Consider the following 16,594-nt stretch of genomic DNA (forward strand, 5'->3'; position numbering starts at 1 on the left):
TTCAGGTTACAGACTCCGCTAACCCAAAAATAGTACCTCGTGTTAAGAACTTTGCTTCAGGCTGAGAACAGAAATCGTACTCCAGTGGCGCGGCGGCAGGAGGAGGCCCCATTAGCTAAAGTGGTGCTTCAGGTTAAGAACAGTTTCAGGTTAAGTACGGACCCCTGGAACGAATTAAGTACTTAACCTGAGGTACTACTGTACAAATAAAACAACTGTGTACAAACCAACAGTATGTAAATCAAAGAGGAGTAGGGAACCTGTGCCCCTCCAGATGCTGCTAGACTCCAGATGTCTTCTATGCCACTTGAAGACCTCTAGGTCATGAGCAACTAGAAGGTCTAATAAAAAGCAGCAACTGCAGTCAGCCCAGGCCAACGGACAGGGATGATGGTAGCTGTTGTTCAACAGCAACCAGAGAGCCATAGGTTTCTCATCACTGGCTTAAAAACAAACCATGTTTTAGCGTGAAGAAGTAGCGGGCTTGTGCTTACTGCTCAGAAGTTCTTACAGCACTCCAAACCCGCTGCTGCCACAGGCAAAACAAAACAGAGCCTGGTTTGTTGTGTCATCTGAACCTGGGTTGATGGTTTGTTTCACCCAAACCATGAGTGGTAAGGCAAACCCTGCTGCTAGTCGCTGATACTGAGAAGAAGAAGAAGAAGGGGGGGAGGAGTAGTAGTTTGGATTTGATATCCCGCTTTATCACTACCCTAAGGCATCTCAAAGCGGCTAACATTCTCCTTTCCCTTCCTCCCCCCCAACAAACACTCTGTGAGGTGAGTGGGGCTGAGAGACTTCAGAGAAGTGTGACTAGCCCAAGGCCACCCAGCAGCTGCATGTGGAGGAGCGGAGACGCGAACCTGGTTCACCAGATTACGAGTCTGCCGCTCTTAACCACTACACCACACTGGTTCTCCTGAGGTAGATGGGTCAGTGGCCTGACTCAGTATAAGAAAGCTTCCAGTGCTCCTTGGCAACATTTTGTGGTCCCCTAGTTCCTTCCCTTACCAACTACGAGCTGGGGATAGCAAACAGCTGCTGAACTACCTGGTCTAGCTGCTCGTATACTGCTACCTACAAATTAGGAAGTCTTTCTCTTTTAGAGGAAAATATTCTGGGTAGATTGTACCAAGCTACCCTTCTGACAACGAAACAGCATGCATGAGGCTCAGTATAGCGGAACCCAGGTTCTCAAACGATTTGGTATTCAAATATTTCTGCTCCCGAATGCTGGAAACCCGGAAGTAAGTGTTCTGGTTTTCAAACACTTTTCAGAAGCCGAATGTCCGATGCGGCTGTTGGTTATTGTTTACGGGGCACCTGCACCAATCGGAAGCTGTGGCTTGGTTTTCAAACATTTCAGACATCAAACGGACTTCTGGAATGGATTAAGTTCGAGAACCAAGGTACCACTGTACATCATTTTGAAAGGAAGAAAAGAGTCTTCGTTACATCTCTCAAGTCATTTACAAGAATTGCTATAGGATGCTAAAAGAAACATCCCACAAGTTGTGGTGATGACTACCAGTTTGGACAGTTTTAAAAGAGGATTGGACAAATTTATAGAGGATTAGGCTATCCCTAGCTACTAGCCACAAAGGCTATTTTCCAATGCCATTGTCGGAGGTCATACACCCCTGAATCCCAGTTACTTGAAATCATGAGCTGTTGCACTAAAGTCCTGCTTGCAGGTTTACAATAGGCATCTGTCTGCCCACTGTGAGACTTGGTATATAGGTTTTTTTTTAAAATCCCAGCTCCAATCCCACCCTCATTCTAAATACTCATCACGTGCAAACACCAGGGGGAAAGAAGCCATGCTACTAACCGTGATCAAGTTTCATCAGCAAACCTCTCTCCCTCTCCCTCTCTCTCTCTTCCTCTCCTTCCTCCTCGTCAGCATCTTCCTCCGCTTGTTTCATCTGTTGATCTGTAAGCTCTCGTAGGTGTTGCATAAAAATTTCAGTGGAGGACGTAAAATGGAATTCTTTGTTATTTAGCCAATGAACCACAAACCCTTCGTTTCCTTCATCCAAGTGAAAAGCCGTCTTGAGCAAAGCTGGCGGAATGTCTGGGGAAACAAAACCATTTTCCCCCCAGAGGAAAGAAGTCTAAGATATTTAAGAGATAAATTAGATTTCTGCAGGAAAGCGGTCTTACATAAATGACTGTAAAGTTGAGGAATAGAAGATGTGTGCTATGTAAGATGGAACTAAACCATAGCATGGAGGGTCATTCAAGAACTGTGGGCTTGGAAACACTCTCTCAGCTTCATTTTCAGTTTGCAATTCAATAGGTAAAAGGTAAAGGACCCCTGACAGTTAAATCCAGTCACAAATGACTCTGGGGTTGCGGAGCTCAGCTCGCTTTCCTGGCCGAGGGAGCCGACCTCTGTCAGCAGACAGTTTTTTCCGGGTCATGTGGCCAACATGACTAAGCCACTTCTGGCGAAACCAGAGCAGCACACAGAAACACTGTTTACCTTCCCACCACAGCGGTACCTACCGCATTTTTTGCTCTATAACACGCACCCAAGCATAACACGCACATAGTTTTTAGAGGAGGAAAACAAGAAAAAAAATATTCTAAACGAAACAGTGGATGTATGATTTTTGTGGTTCATGCTGTGGCCACAGACATGTGATCTGACAGTGAGTTTGGAGTAGCCCAATGCAAAAATCCTGAGGATCCATATGGATCCATGCTTTGTAACCACGTATTAAGTGGGGAGGGAAGGAAAAGCACTCAAGGGACAAGGAGCACGCATGGGGTGGGTGGAGAAGGATGCTGCTAATAATGAAGAAGAGGGGTATAAGGGGAGAAGGCTCCTTTCCTCTCCCACTTTGCTCCTTTAAAGCAAGCAGGCTCTGCTTTTCTTCCTCCACCCCGCTCATCCCCGGCTTAGCAAGCTGAAAAACTTTGCTGCTACGTAGCGAGCTGAGTGGGGAGGAGAGAGAGACTGAGAGCCTGCTTGCTTTAAAGGAACCAACCGGACAGGAGCCGCTTACACTTGGGTAAGGGCTCCTCTCCTCTCCCGCTTTGCTCCTTTAAAGAAGCAGGCTCTCTGTCCCTCTCTCCTCCCCACTCAGCGGCTCTTCTCCTGCTTTGCTGTTTCAAAGCGAGCCACGGAGGAGGGAAGGAAGGGGAACCATGGATCCTCTGCTCACGACTGCAGCAGATCCCCCCCGCCACCCATAGGCATTCCCTCCATAACACGCACAGACATTTCCCCTTACTTTCTAGGAGGAAAAAAGTGAGTGTTATGGTGCAAAAAATACGGTATTTATCCACTTGCACTTTGGCATGCTTTTGAACTGCTAGGTTGGCAGGAGCTGGGACTGAACAATGGGAACTCACCCCGTTGCGGGAATTCTAACCGCCGACCTTGTGATTGGCAAGTCCTAGGCTCTGTGGTTTAGTCCACAGCGCCACCTGCGTCCCTTTTAATGTAATAGGTAAATATAGCTAATAATTGGTAAATAAATAATTGTTTTATTTGCATCTGCTCTCTAAACCAGAATCTGGAAATCCTCTTCAAATGTATGAATTCCTATTTTGGTCTGGAGGGCACATACAAGCCAGAGTTTGCCAGAAAACTATGTGATGGGGAGCCGAGGAAGCATGCAAGCCTCCATCCGGAAGAATCAACCGAATAGCCCAAAATTTCAGGACCCATCCTACTCCTACACTGTCATTTGTTTCAGCTGCTTTTAATTCTGAATTTTAAATTGTTGCAACCCACACCAGAACCAGCTGGCGAAGGACTGGTAATAATGCATAATAATAATGATGATGATGATGATGATGTTAACACAGAAATAACTGCACAAATGTAAACTGCACAAAGGGTCCCTTAAATAAGCCGTGTTTCTAATGTGCGCCACAGAAAGGAAAATCCAAATATATGACAAAACATTTAGAACAGGCCAAGATAACATTTGTTAATGTGGGGGGGAAGTGCTTCCCAAGAAGTACAATTAACAATGTCACCATAAACACTGTTTTCTTTAAACATGCACAAGCCTCAGGCAAGGAGCCCAAAGCACGGAAAACACACATCATCTTTTTTGGCATTTTCACACAGGACAATAGGGATGAAATAATTAATCTAATTCTGTCTAAGCCCACTTTGCTCCATTTCCACATTTAATTTATATAACTTATTTTTAGCTCTCCTCAGCCAACCCTCAAACTTACAATCTAGCAGACACAACACATAAGGAAAATGAATATTTTTTTTGGGGGGGGGTGTGCACTTGTTACTTTAAGCTGAGAGCCAAACCTCAACTTTCAGGTAAGTGTGCTAAATGAAGGACAGATGAACTCCAAATCACACATCAGTCAAGCATGGGATAAATTCCGACTTGCACATTAGTTTAGGATAGCCTTTTCCAACCTGGTGAGCATATCCAAAGCTAAGTTTCTGGATTCCATCCCTACACCACTCAGCTTGGTCATGCTGGCTGGGGCTGAGGGGAGTTGAGAGTCCAACATGGGTAGGCAACCTAAGGCCTGGGGGCTGGATCCGGCCCAATCGCCTTCTCAATCCGGCCTGCGGACGGTCCGGGAATCAGCATGTTTTTACATGAGTAGAATGTGTCCTTTTATTTAAAATGCATCTCTGGGTTATCTGTGGGGCCTGCCTGGTGTTTTTACATGAGTCGAATGCGTGCTTTCATTTAAAATACATCTCTGGGTTATTTGTGGGGAATCAGAATTCATTATTTTCCCCAAAAAACATAGTCCAGCCCCGCACGAGGTCTGAGGGATAGTGGACTGACCCCCTGCTGGAAAAGTTTGCTGACCCCTGGTCCAATAGGTAAAAGGTAAAGGACCCCTGGACGGTTAAGTCCAGTCAAAGGTGACTATGGGGCTGTGGCGCTCATCTTGCTTTCAGGTTGAGGGATCCAGCGTTTGCCCACAGATAGCTTTCTGGGTCATGTGTCCAGCATGACTAAACCGCTTCTGCCACAACAGGACACTGTGACAGAAACCAGAGCACACAGAAACACCATTTACCTTCCCACTGCAGTGGTGCCTATTTATCTACTTACACTGGTGTGCTTTCTAACTGCTAGGTTGGCAGGAGCTGGGACAGAGCAATGGGAGCTCACTCCGTCGTGGGGATTTGAACCACCAACCTTCGCGGCAAGCGCAAGAGGCTCAGTGGTTTAGACCACAGTGCCACCTGCGTCCAGAGAGTCCAATAACCTCTGGGCAGCTCCACATTGGCGACACCTAGTGAAGGCTGGCCTAGGAGGTGTAGATCAGGTGAGTTTGCATTAGAATTTGGAAAGATTCCATTCCTCAAGGTCTCCCTAGGGCAACCTGTGGACCAAGTTCCCAGGGAATGAATTGCTTCTCTTCTTACCTGTGTTCGGGTTGATGCTTGCAGTTATGTGGAAATGGCAGAGCGCGTTAGCGTGGTGGGAAATGTGCCGCTGAACCTCGTGTGTTCCCAGCTGATCAGGGAGATCCTCAGTGTGAGTGATCAGTACGGAGGACCTTCGCTGACCCTTTCGCATGTTTTTCAAGTGATGAATTGTCTGAAGCAGGAGAGAGAGGGCAGAGGAGAGAGGGAGAGGGTGAAAAAGAGAGAGGGGGGGTGAAAAAGAGAGAGAGAGAGGGTGAAAGAGAGAGAGAGCGCGCACATAAGGCTGGCCTATTATGAGGAGAACTCAACCATGGAAAACACAAATAGTTTCTCTTTCTAAAATTGGGCAGAACTAACAATAAATCCCTCACACTTCATTTCCTCTTCTAGTAGAAGAAACCTTTAAAAGCTTGGTATATATATATAATCTGTCTCTTTCATGAGATCTGTTCCATATGGTATTGAAATTAGGCCTTTAGTGTGCTGGCACCTACTTCAGAACTACTTTCAGATACATAATGTCTTTAGAGTGTGATTTCATTGTATTATTAGCTATAAATGACCTACAATGAGGTCAAAAGGCAGCATATAGATTGTTATTTTTTGGTAAGTAAACAAATTTAAACGTATGCTAAAAACAGAATGCAGTCATTGGGCTTTCCCCTTTAGGGACTTGTCTGCACTGTGCACTTAAAACAGTAGCATACCACTCAGGGTATCCCCCAAAGAATTCTGGGAAGTGTAGTTTGCCAAGAGTGCTGAGAGTGGCCAGGAGTTCCCCATTCCCCTCACAGAGCTATAATAATAATAATAATAATAATAATAATAATAATAATTTATTATTTATACCCCGCCCATGTGGGGTATAATACAGCATTAAATATTGAAAACTTCCCTAAACAGGGCTGCCTTCAGATGTCTTTTAAAGAGAAGATAGCTGCTTATTTCCTTCACATCTGAAGGGAGGGCGTTCCACAGGGTGGGTGCCACTACCGAGAAGGCCCTCTGTCTGGTTCCCTGTAACCTCACTTCTCGCAATGAGGGAACCGCCAGAAGGGCCTCGGAGCTGGATCTCAGTGTCCGGGCAGAACGATGGGGGTGGAGATGGTCCTTCAGCTTTAAGGGCTTTAAAGGTCAGCACCAACACCTTGAATTGTGCTCGGAAACGTACTGGGAGCCAACGCAGATCTCTCAGGACCGGTGTTATGTGGTCCCGGCGGCCACTCCCAGTCACCAGTCTAGCTGCCGCATTCTGGATTAATTGCAGTTTCCGGGTCACCTTCAAAGGTAGCCCCACATAGAGCGCATTGCAGTAGTCCAAGCGGGAGATAACCAGGGCATGCACCACTCTGGCAAGACAGTCCACAGGCAGGTAGGGTCTCAGCCTGCGTACCAGATGGAGCTGGTAGACAGCCGCCCTGGACACAGAATTAACTTGTACCTCCATGGACAGCTGTGAGTCCAAAATGACTCCCAGGCTGTGCACCTGGTCCTTCAGGGGCACAGTTACCCCATTCAAGACCAGTTTGCAGCGTGGTTTACCATCCAATCCCTTTTCCCAGGGAACTCTGGGTATCATAGCTTTATGAGGAGGACAAGGGTTTCCTAACAACTTTCAACACCCTTAGCAAACTGCACTTCTCAGGATTCTTTAAAGTGGCTTGATACTGCTTTAAATGTATAGTACAGATGGGGCCTAAGATTCACATCCAGTTGTGTACTGACTTCTACTTTACAGGCCAACATGAACAGGGCAGGAGTAGCTTTGTTGTCCTTTTGGGAGTGGGATGAAGGCATGCAGAAGCATTGCTTCGTCTCACAGCCCCGTATTTGTTGACTTTAACAGACCTAGCTCTCCAATGCTTTTACGGAAGGAGTTGGCAAACTTTTCCAGCCCTAGGGATCATACTTCGTCATATGCAGCCTTGCAGGGGCCACATGGCACTGGGGGCGGGGCCAGAGCCAAAGTGGGCGGAGCAACAGATGTGGCCATTGCACAGTAGGCTACATTCCAAGCATCCAGGCAAGCAGCAGATATCATCACAGTTCAGTGACATAATCTCAGGCAAGCAAAAGCACTTAGAATCATAGAGTTGGAAGAGACCACAAGGGCCATCGAGCCCAACCCCCTGCCAAGCAGGAAACACCATCAGAGCACTCCTGACATATGGTTGTCAAGCCTCTGCTTAAAGACCTCCAAAGAAGGAGACTCCACCACACTCCTTGGCAGCAAATTCCACTGTCGAACAGCTCTTACTGTCAGGAAGTTCTTCCTAATGTTTAGGTGGAATCTTCTTTCTTGCAGTTTGGAACCATTGCTCCGTGTCCGCTTCTCTGGAGCAGCAGAAAACAACCTTTCTCCCTCCTCTATGTGACATCCTTTTATATATTTGAACATGGCTATCATATCACCCCTTAACCTCCTCTTCTCCAGGCTAAACATGCCCAGCTCCCTTAGCCGTTCCTCATAAGGCATCGTTTCCAGGCCTTTGACCATTTTGGTTGCCCTCCTCTGGACACGTTCCAGTTTGTCAGTGTCCTTCTTGAACTGTGGTGCCCAGAACTGGACACAGTACTCCAGGTGAGGTCTGACCAGAGCAGAATACAGTGGCACTATTACTTCCCTTGAGGAAGGAACAGAGCACAGATGGGGAGGGGGCTTGGCCTGAGGAGAGTCAGGAGGGCCAGGCAGCGAGCCCTGCAGTGCCTGCATTTTGTGGGGAAAGGATGTTCCAGTCAAAATATAAAATCCCATGTTTGCTAGGTGAGCAAAGGGTTAAGGTACATGGAATTCCCTGGAAATTCCTAGATGGCACTCTTGTGAGGTCATAGCCTCCGCTTACCCTGGTGGAAAGGGTAACAATAGGAAGATAATCCTTATCACTTCCTCCCACCTGGTTCTCATCATGCAACTACTGTATAGGAATTGAATACAGGGTCTGTGTGTTTCTGAGTGCAGGCACCATCTTTGATCTAAACCAGGGATGTCCAATTCCCAAAAGACTGCAATCTACTCCCAGGGGAAAAAATCTACCCATTTGGGAGGGAGTTCAGAGTTGCTGAGCTTTTTTGGGGGGGCAGGTCAAAGTTGTTGATAAGGATCCCATGATCGACCACGATCATCCAGGGATCGACCTGTTGATCGCGGTCGACTGGTTGGACACCCCTGATCTAAACCATGTACTTTGTAATTTAGAAGTATATTTTGCCTGATATTTTTCATTAAAAAAATATATATATTTGCTGTTCTGTTTTATCGTATCAGCGATGTATACTGTGTTACAGTCGAACACATGGTAATAAGAAGAAAAGGAAAGAAAAAGCATAAATATAAAATATACGTATGTGAATTCTAAAGCTCAAGGCATAAAAACGAGACTTGGGAAACGGGCTGCTTAGCTCGCCGTACCTCTAAAGCATGCTGGATGTTGTCCTTGTGCCTTCCGGAACGGGAGAAGCTGCTGCTGCTGCTAATGCTGGAAGTGCTGGTCTCGCAAATCTGCTCCCCCAGAAGGCTGTCTTCGGGTAACAAGGTCTCTGCCCACAGCCGGCAAATGCCATCAAGGCAGGAAGTAAGCAGCACGTTGCATACAGACCCCCTAAAGGCAATGCAAAAAGGGATATTGGCACTTGTAGCTTAAAGGTTCACAGAATTGGGGGAAGTACTGAGTGTAAGATGGATGCTTGAAACAAGACATGGGGCCTGTAGCAAAAGGTTGCAGCGTAGCCCTCCCCTCCTAAAAGTTGCTCTTCCCCACCCACACTGTTAAATCTACATTCCCTGGTTACTGAGCATGCACAATCCTTACTGGACATGGGGCTGGTTTCTGGGTTCCTCTGAGCATGCCATCACCTTTCTTTTTTTTTACTAAAATTTTTATTAAGGTTTTTACATTACAAAAAATAAAGAAAAAGAAAAAATACAAAATAAAAATTGTTAAAAACAATCAATCTTTCCATCACATTATTTTTCATTTACTTGTTTCTCGGACCTCCTCATACCTCCCTTTTTTGTATTCCAAATCAAATTATTAATTCAACAATTTCTTTCCCTCTTTACGCTACCCAAAACTTATTTTTAAATTATTACAATCTTAAAATTTTACTTGTACAAACCCGTTTTTTCATACTCTTTTAACCCAGCCATCACCTTTCTTGCTCCTGACCACTGGTCCTGTTAGCTAGGGATGATGGGAGTTGTAGTCCCAAAACATTTGGAAGGCGAAGTTTGCCTATGCCTGCCTTAGAGGCTCCAATCCTGTCAGCATTCATCAGCTGTGTTTGCTATTAGGAGTGATGCTTCATAATAGTGTCCCAGTGTCCCAATCGTGCTTAGATCTAACCACTGATAAATTAATGCAAAAATGCAAAGAACAGTGGAGCTCATTTCACTCCTTTCTTCTCCCTTTCAGTCCAAACTACCACTCTCTACCCGCCCCCACCCCGCGAGAAAACAAAACCCAAGAACAGCAGCCAATTCAGGGAAAGCTACTTCTAAAACTGATAGAAGTTTTCCAAAGCAGTCTCTGGTGCTACATGAGGACCAGCCGTTAACAAATATACACAGCTTCAGTACTCTTACTTGTGAAGCCATAAAAGTAAATTTGAAAAAAAGTAAAGTCGCTTTTTTAAAAAAATGCAACTAGGCTTTCACAAGTCCCTTGCATCTAGCTAAGGATGCAATCCTTGCCCTCTTCCTCATGAGTAAACCTCACTGAGCCAAGTGAGACTTATTTCTGAGTAAACATGAATAGGATCTGTAAGGAAGCTCATTGGGCCCTGGCCTGGGACTCTCTGCATTACCTGCCTAAACAAGATACAGTGGAACCTCGGTTTTCAAATGTAATCCATTCTGGAAGACCGTTCGACTTCCAAAACGTTCAAAAACCAAGGATCAATGGGCTGGCTGCAAAGTCAAGGGGGGGGGGAGGAAAAACTCGCCTCGGAAGCCGTTCAACTTCTGGGACGTGTTCAAAAACGGAAGCAATTACTTCCGGGTTTTTGGAATTTGGGTTCCGAATTGTTCGGCTTCCAAGACACTCAAAAACCAAGGTTCCACTGTAATTCCATTGCACAGACTCCCTAATTTATAGCATGCAAACTGTAAAATTAATGTGTGACGGGTGCCTATGTTTTTGCACTCAGGTTTGAACCTTTTTTTAGAGGCGGGGAAGGAGGAGCAATTTCAAACCTGGGCATAAACTTGCTTGTGTTTCTCCACGAAAATCCTGTCACCGATCGAGGATGTGCCAGATACACAAAGGCGAAATGAACCGGTGTGGAGGTCCTTTTCTGTTCCTCACTCTCTTGGGGGAGAAGAGAGGATTTCCAACCAGTCATCGGATACCAGACTTTTAAGAGACAATCATCCTAGACAAACCAACACATAGCAAATTGACAGTGTACATGCATAATTACAGTTGTGGTTTTTTTAAAAAAAACAGCTGCAGGAAATTAGATTAGGGCTGTAGTGATGTGGGAAGGAGGAAGGGCCCTAGCTCAGTTGATGTTCTTGCATGTAGAAGGTACCAGGTTCAATTGCTAAGGTCTGCAGATAGGACTAGGAGAAACTTGCCTGAAACCCTCAAGAGCTCCTTCCCGTCAGTGTAAATATTGCTTCCTACATGGTGGGCACAGCTCAATGCTTCTCCCCCATACTGTTGTCTCAATTGAGATCCAACACCAAAATGACAATTAGCCATACAGAAGAAGCAAAATATAAATAATATCACCAGTTCCGCCTTGGTTTTGCAGCAGACAAAATGGTCTTCTGAAGACCATTGTTTGCGTTACTATTATCGTTACCTATGGAAAATACCGTCTTTCCCCGAAAGTAAGACATCCCCCCAAAATAAGACCTACTTCCAGTTTTGCCTCTCGCTGTAATATAAGGCATCCCCCGAAAATAAGACCTCCCCGATAATAAGGGCTCCCCGGAATATAAGGCCTCCCCGGAATATAAGGCCCCCGAAGCTACCGTAGGGCACCTGACTCCGCCGCAGCGCAGCTCACTGATTGGCCGCAACTCAGCCAGAGCTGTTCAGGCAGTGCAAGGTCTCTTTAAGTCAGAGAGCCTGCGCCACCGCAAGGACAAGTTGCTGCCTGCCGCTTGCTGTGCCCTGGCGGAGTCTGGCTGACTCGCAATCAGACAATAAATGTGTACCGTATACTTCTTCATGGAAAAATAAGACATCCCCTGAAAATAAGACCTAGCGCAACTTTGGGAGCAAAAATTAATATAAGACACTGTCTTATTTTCGGGGAATCAGGGTACTTTAACAAGTGAACTATCCACAGTAGTGTGTTTGCCAATGTTGCACTTAAAAAGGGTTTGGGTAACTAATATAAGGTGATGAACACATTACATGAAACGTTAATCACTTAACTATTTGTTTGGGCGAGATTGAAACCACAGATTACATTGTTCAACACAAGAGGCACAAGGGACGGGTGGTCTTTCTCAACTCTCTTTTTTTCTATTCATGAAGAACCAATAAACCTTGAAGGATCAACGAGAGACAATGAGAATGGGCCTCACTAGACATTGTCTTAACCTGAGTCAGACCAAAGGTCCATCTTGCTCAGCAATTTACACCAGGGTGGCCAAAATGAATATATATAAGGCTACTGGGCGGTGCTTGCTGAGACTGATGGGAGTTGTAGTTCGGCCATGTTTGGAAGGGCAACATTCCCCACCCCTGGTCAATACTGACGGGCCAGTGGCTCTCTGGGGTTCCCAGTGCTTTCTAGATATTCCAGAGATTGCATCTAGAGGTGCAAACTGTTGTTATAAGAATTCTAAGGTCCCAAATATAAACGTTCGTAAATTTACAAGGCAAACACGTAAGTATATAAACCATGTGTCTAAAATAGTACGGGAGAACAATCCTGAAGTCATTTTGACTCTCCCAGTGGCCTCAAATATTTCTCTGCAAGGAGGAAGGAAATGGCAAAGCCTCTCCATTGCCTTTTGTCTTAAGGGCGTTACTTATGTGGGTGAATAGGGTGAGCCTGTGAGCTGGATTCAGGAATTAAAGAATTTACCATCACAAAAGAATGGCCAGTCTGGCCAGGTAAGGCTATCATGTGACCATTATCAGTATCCTGCCAGAAAGGATTTGTGCCTGACCCCTGTGATGTATTTCTGCTGTAGACCTGCCTCCTTCTGTGATGTATGTATGACGTTTTGGGAGGTGGTCTCTGGCTATAGGGTGGTCAACTTCAAAGGTCTATATAAGGGCTTGAGCACCACTGTTCTTGGTCCCTCCTGCCTCCTGCGTGTGGGGGGAGCACCTGTTGCAACAGTTAATAACAGGCTTACTAGCTGCTTTGTTTCTCAATATTCTCTGGTTGGACTCTGTTATTTTCTCCTTCCGATAGGGAACTTACTTAAGGACTCTATACAGGCTCTTAGATACCCCATAAGGGAAAAGGAGCAGTTTTTCTTACAACAGTTTTATGACACTGTGGAAGATTGAGGTTGAGTTTAGGAGCTTCTGCGAATAAAAGCAGACTAATCTACCGCCCTTCCTGTGAAAAAAGCAGGCTGATCTACTGGTAGAGAGAGTGTTCCTGGAGCCCGGAGCCCATTGGCTCCCGTCCTTGGCCAGGCTCTGACCTCATAACCAGCTGTGGAATCCTGGGGAATGTTTTGTTTCCTAGGAGGCAGGTGAGTTATTTGAAAGGATCCCTGGGTCAGTTGAAAGCCAGTTGGTTCAGTTAGGAGCCTGTATAAAGCCGCAGACACAGGTTGGTGGCAGCGGGGAAGCAATCACAGTGGTGGCACAGGGATCAATAGACCGTCAAACGTCCGGGGACCCTGTGTTACCTACCTGAGGCTAGGTAATCACTTCACTTCTCTTCTTAGTTTCTTTACCAGCCTATACCTTCCTAATAACTTCTAACTGATTATCCCAACTGTCTAGCTGACTCCTCTTAACGGGTTCTCTCACTCTCTCACATCAAACTATCCCAACCCACAGCCATATCCTCCCTCTCCCTTCTCTAACACCCGACTGACTCCTTAACAACACTAACTCTAACTCCTCCCCTTGGGTTCCCACTTGCCAATCACTTCACACTCATTTAACCCTTTCCTTATGATCCGGCATGATGTCACCTAGGAGGGCAAACGCCACAATAAAACACAAAGAAAGGATTCTAGGTGCACAAAAAGGTTTTTAAAAAGACGCCTAGAGGCGGCAAATGTGGGTGAGCACCCAGGCAGAGAGAGAAGGTGGTTCCATAATGCAATGAAGAGGAGGTAAAAAAAACTTTAAAAGAACATCCAACCCACTGGAACATATGACCAAATGATGGACCACTAGCCAGCCAACTCCTGTTTGGTGGGTTTAAAGGAGATGCCAGAAACTGGACCACAGTCATGGCCTGCCTTATTTCCTTCGATACTCCAGAGGGCTGCAAAGTTGGGAGGATTTGAGGGAGCTCTAAGTGGATCCAGCTGCCTGAGCCTTCTGCTTGGGGGTAAATGCAGGTGTGGGTCAGACGCTTGGCAGCTGCCTGAGGTTGCCCAGTGGTGCCCTGGGCCTGGCAGAGAGAGTGTTCCTGGAGCCCAGAGCCAATTGGCTCCCATCCTTGGCCAGGCTCTGACCTCACAACCACCTGTGGAATCCTGGGGAATATTTTGTTTCCTAGGAGACCAGGTGAGTTGCTTGAAAGGATCCCTGGGTCAGTTGAAAGCCCAGCCAGTTGGAGCAGTTAGCAGCCATTCAGATCACTTCTTCTGTTCTTGTCTTGTCTTGAAAGCTGTTCAGATGGACTGACTGACTTTCTGGACATCTTCGGTTTTCTACGCCTATGGAACAATGTCCCGCTGGTTGCGCAGAAGGTAAAGTCATGGGAAAGAGGGGAGACATCCTGAAGATTCGTGCCCCCACCACATGCCCAGTTTTTAAAGATGGGATTTAGAAAGGTCAGATAAACTTGGTTATCTGACCTTTCTAAATCCCTTCTAAATCCCATGCTGGGTGTTACATGAGCCAGCAATTTTCCCAGAGAGTTTTCTGATTAATTTTGAGTTCCCTTTTTTGTCACCATCCAAATTGCAGCAGAATTACCACCCCCACCCCAAATATCCAGGAGAATGCCCACCCTACCCCACCCCCAATCATAATGCCTACAAACAGGATGGGGAATTCTGGGAAATCATTTTTCACTCAACCCTAAAATACACACCCACCTGCTGTAGGGCTCCCACCTGCACCCTTGGGTGCTTTCTTCCTCAGCTACATTTCCAGCATCTTGAATTAGTTTCCCAAGTCCCATCAGCCCCAGACAGCAGGTCCGGGGGGCAGGGAGAGGGGGAGGAGGGGAGTTGGAGTCCCGCCGCAACATCTGGAGGGCGCCAGGTTTGGAGAGGCTTGATGTAGAAGACATCAGGGTAATTTAGCATGATATAGAAAACATCAGGGTAATTTAGCATCAAAATACTGGGTGACTGGCCAGGAGCTTATTTTGGCCCTGATCAGGTGAAGCCAGAATTAGTTACTTGCTGTCCAATGTGGAAAATGGAGCAAATGGTCTTGATGGTCATCCTCAGGAGAGCAGCCCTGGGGATCAGCTCTGCACTCTTTGAAAAATGAGAAATGGGTTATGAAACATGCCTGATGAAATGTTGCACGGTCTAGTTATCTCCTGCTTGGACCACTGCAACGCGCTCTACGTTGGGCTACCTTTGAAGGTGACCCGGAAACTACAACTAATCCAGAATGTGGCAGATAGCCTGGTGAATGGGAGTGGCCGCCAAGACCATATAACACCGGTCCTGAAAGACCTACATTGGCTCCCGGTACGTTTCCGAGCACAATTCAAAGTGTTGGTGCTGACTTTTAAAGCCCTAAATGGCCTCAGGCCTGTATACCTGAAGGAGCGTCTCCACCCCCATCGTTCAGCCCGGACACTGAGGTCCAGCTCCGAGGGCCTTCTGGCGGTTCCCTCATTGCGAGAAGCAAAGTTACAGGGAACCAGGCAGAGGGCCTTCTCGGTAGTGGCGCCTGCCCTGTGGAACGCCCTCCCATCAGATCTCAAAGAAATAAAGAACTACCTGACATTTAGAAGACATCTGAAGGCAGCCCTGCTTAGGGAAGTATTTAATGTTTGATGTTTTATCGCATTTTCAATATTCTGTTGGGAAACCCAGCCACATGGGTCGGGGTATAAATAATAAATTATTATTAAAATGAAACACATTTACACTAGATAGACTATTAACCTCTGTATGGAGTTTAAGCATGATCATGAGTCAGTGACAATGAGTTCTTTATGAACTACTTTTAATATAACATGCCACCTGTGTAGTGTGTAGTTTGGCCCCAAGAATGAGTTCGCTATGAAGGTTTTATTTCTTCTAACATTTTAAAGGCTGCTGGCTCTTAAAGGCTAGAAAAACAAGAGAGAGGGGTGCAGGCAACCTCCATTGCACTGACCCACATAAAAAGCAAGTCACAACTATGCTGCCTAAGCGAAATCACACTTATTCTGGGGTAGAGATGGGGGGAGAAGGGAATAATTACAGCCTACTCCAACTCCCATGAGCCTCAGCCAGCAGAGCCAATGGTCAGGGGTGCTGGGAGCTGTAGTTCACCAATCTGGAGGGCTGCAGGTTCCCTAGACTTAGAAGTAGCCAGAATAGAACACACTCCAAGTTGCTGTTTGTTAACAGTTATAATGTTCAGTTATGATCTGTATACAGGTACAAGCAAATAAATTCTCCAGCAAAACATACATCAAGTGAAAATGGGGAAGAGCATCTCTAGAAATAGAACATAAATATCTCTCAGCCACCGTTTAGTTAACGGCCAGCCTGCTTAGTGCACACACAGAACCGATACGATGTCTGGCAACAGAAAAGCCATTTTGAAGTCGTAAACCACAAATCATAGATTTACATCCACAACTGATCTGGCACAAATAGCACCTTAGGGATCGCTTTAGCTGCCCGCCCGCTCCCCCAAAAAACAAATTAATTTTGTAGCTAAGGTTAGGAATTGCTGAGAAGATGGGAGTTAAGGTCATTATGTTGATCATATGAAATGATTATTAGATTGCACTTGCCAAAGATATATTTAGTGCCCTTTGATACATCAAGTCACTTTCTTCTTAAAGACAGATGCTCAGGGGTCTAGTGTCCCCCACACTTTAATCCATCTTCCTGCCCCATCTTCTGCACTCCATATTCAGGCCCCAACCCCACTGAAT

General features: G+C 46.0%; 1 protein-coding gene across 8 annotated transcripts in view; it reads right to left on the reverse strand.

Annotated features, from left to right (window-relative positions):
- DMXL2 (Dmx like 2) overlaps positions 1–16,594 on the reverse strand; it is a 106,932-nt gene that overhangs the window by 60,359 nt on the left and 29,979 nt on the right. For 7 of the 8 annotated variants that reach the window (XM_083712333.1, XM_083712330.1, XM_083712332.1 and 4 more), the window contains exons 7-10: positions 10,569–10,747; positions 8,787–8,976; positions 5,375–5,549; positions 1,832–2,074 (exon numbers count right to left, since the gene is read on the reverse strand). In XM_083712333.1, the coding sequence (XP_083568459.1) occupies positions 1,832–2,074; positions 5,375–5,549; positions 8,787–8,976; positions 10,569–10,747 (787 nt within the window). Of the gene's footprint in view, positions 1–1,831; positions 2,075–5,374; positions 5,550–8,786; positions 8,977–10,568; positions 10,748–12,421; positions 12,479–16,594 lie in introns of those variants that run through there. The other variant, XM_083712334.1, reaches the window with a different exon arrangement.

Source organism: Podarcis gaigeae, assembly GCF_964106915.1.
Source record: "Podarcis gaigeae genome assembly, chromosome: 14".
In the NCBI taxonomy this organism is placed as follows: Eukaryota; Metazoa; Chordata; class Lepidosauria; order Squamata; family Lacertidae; genus Podarcis; species Podarcis gaigeae.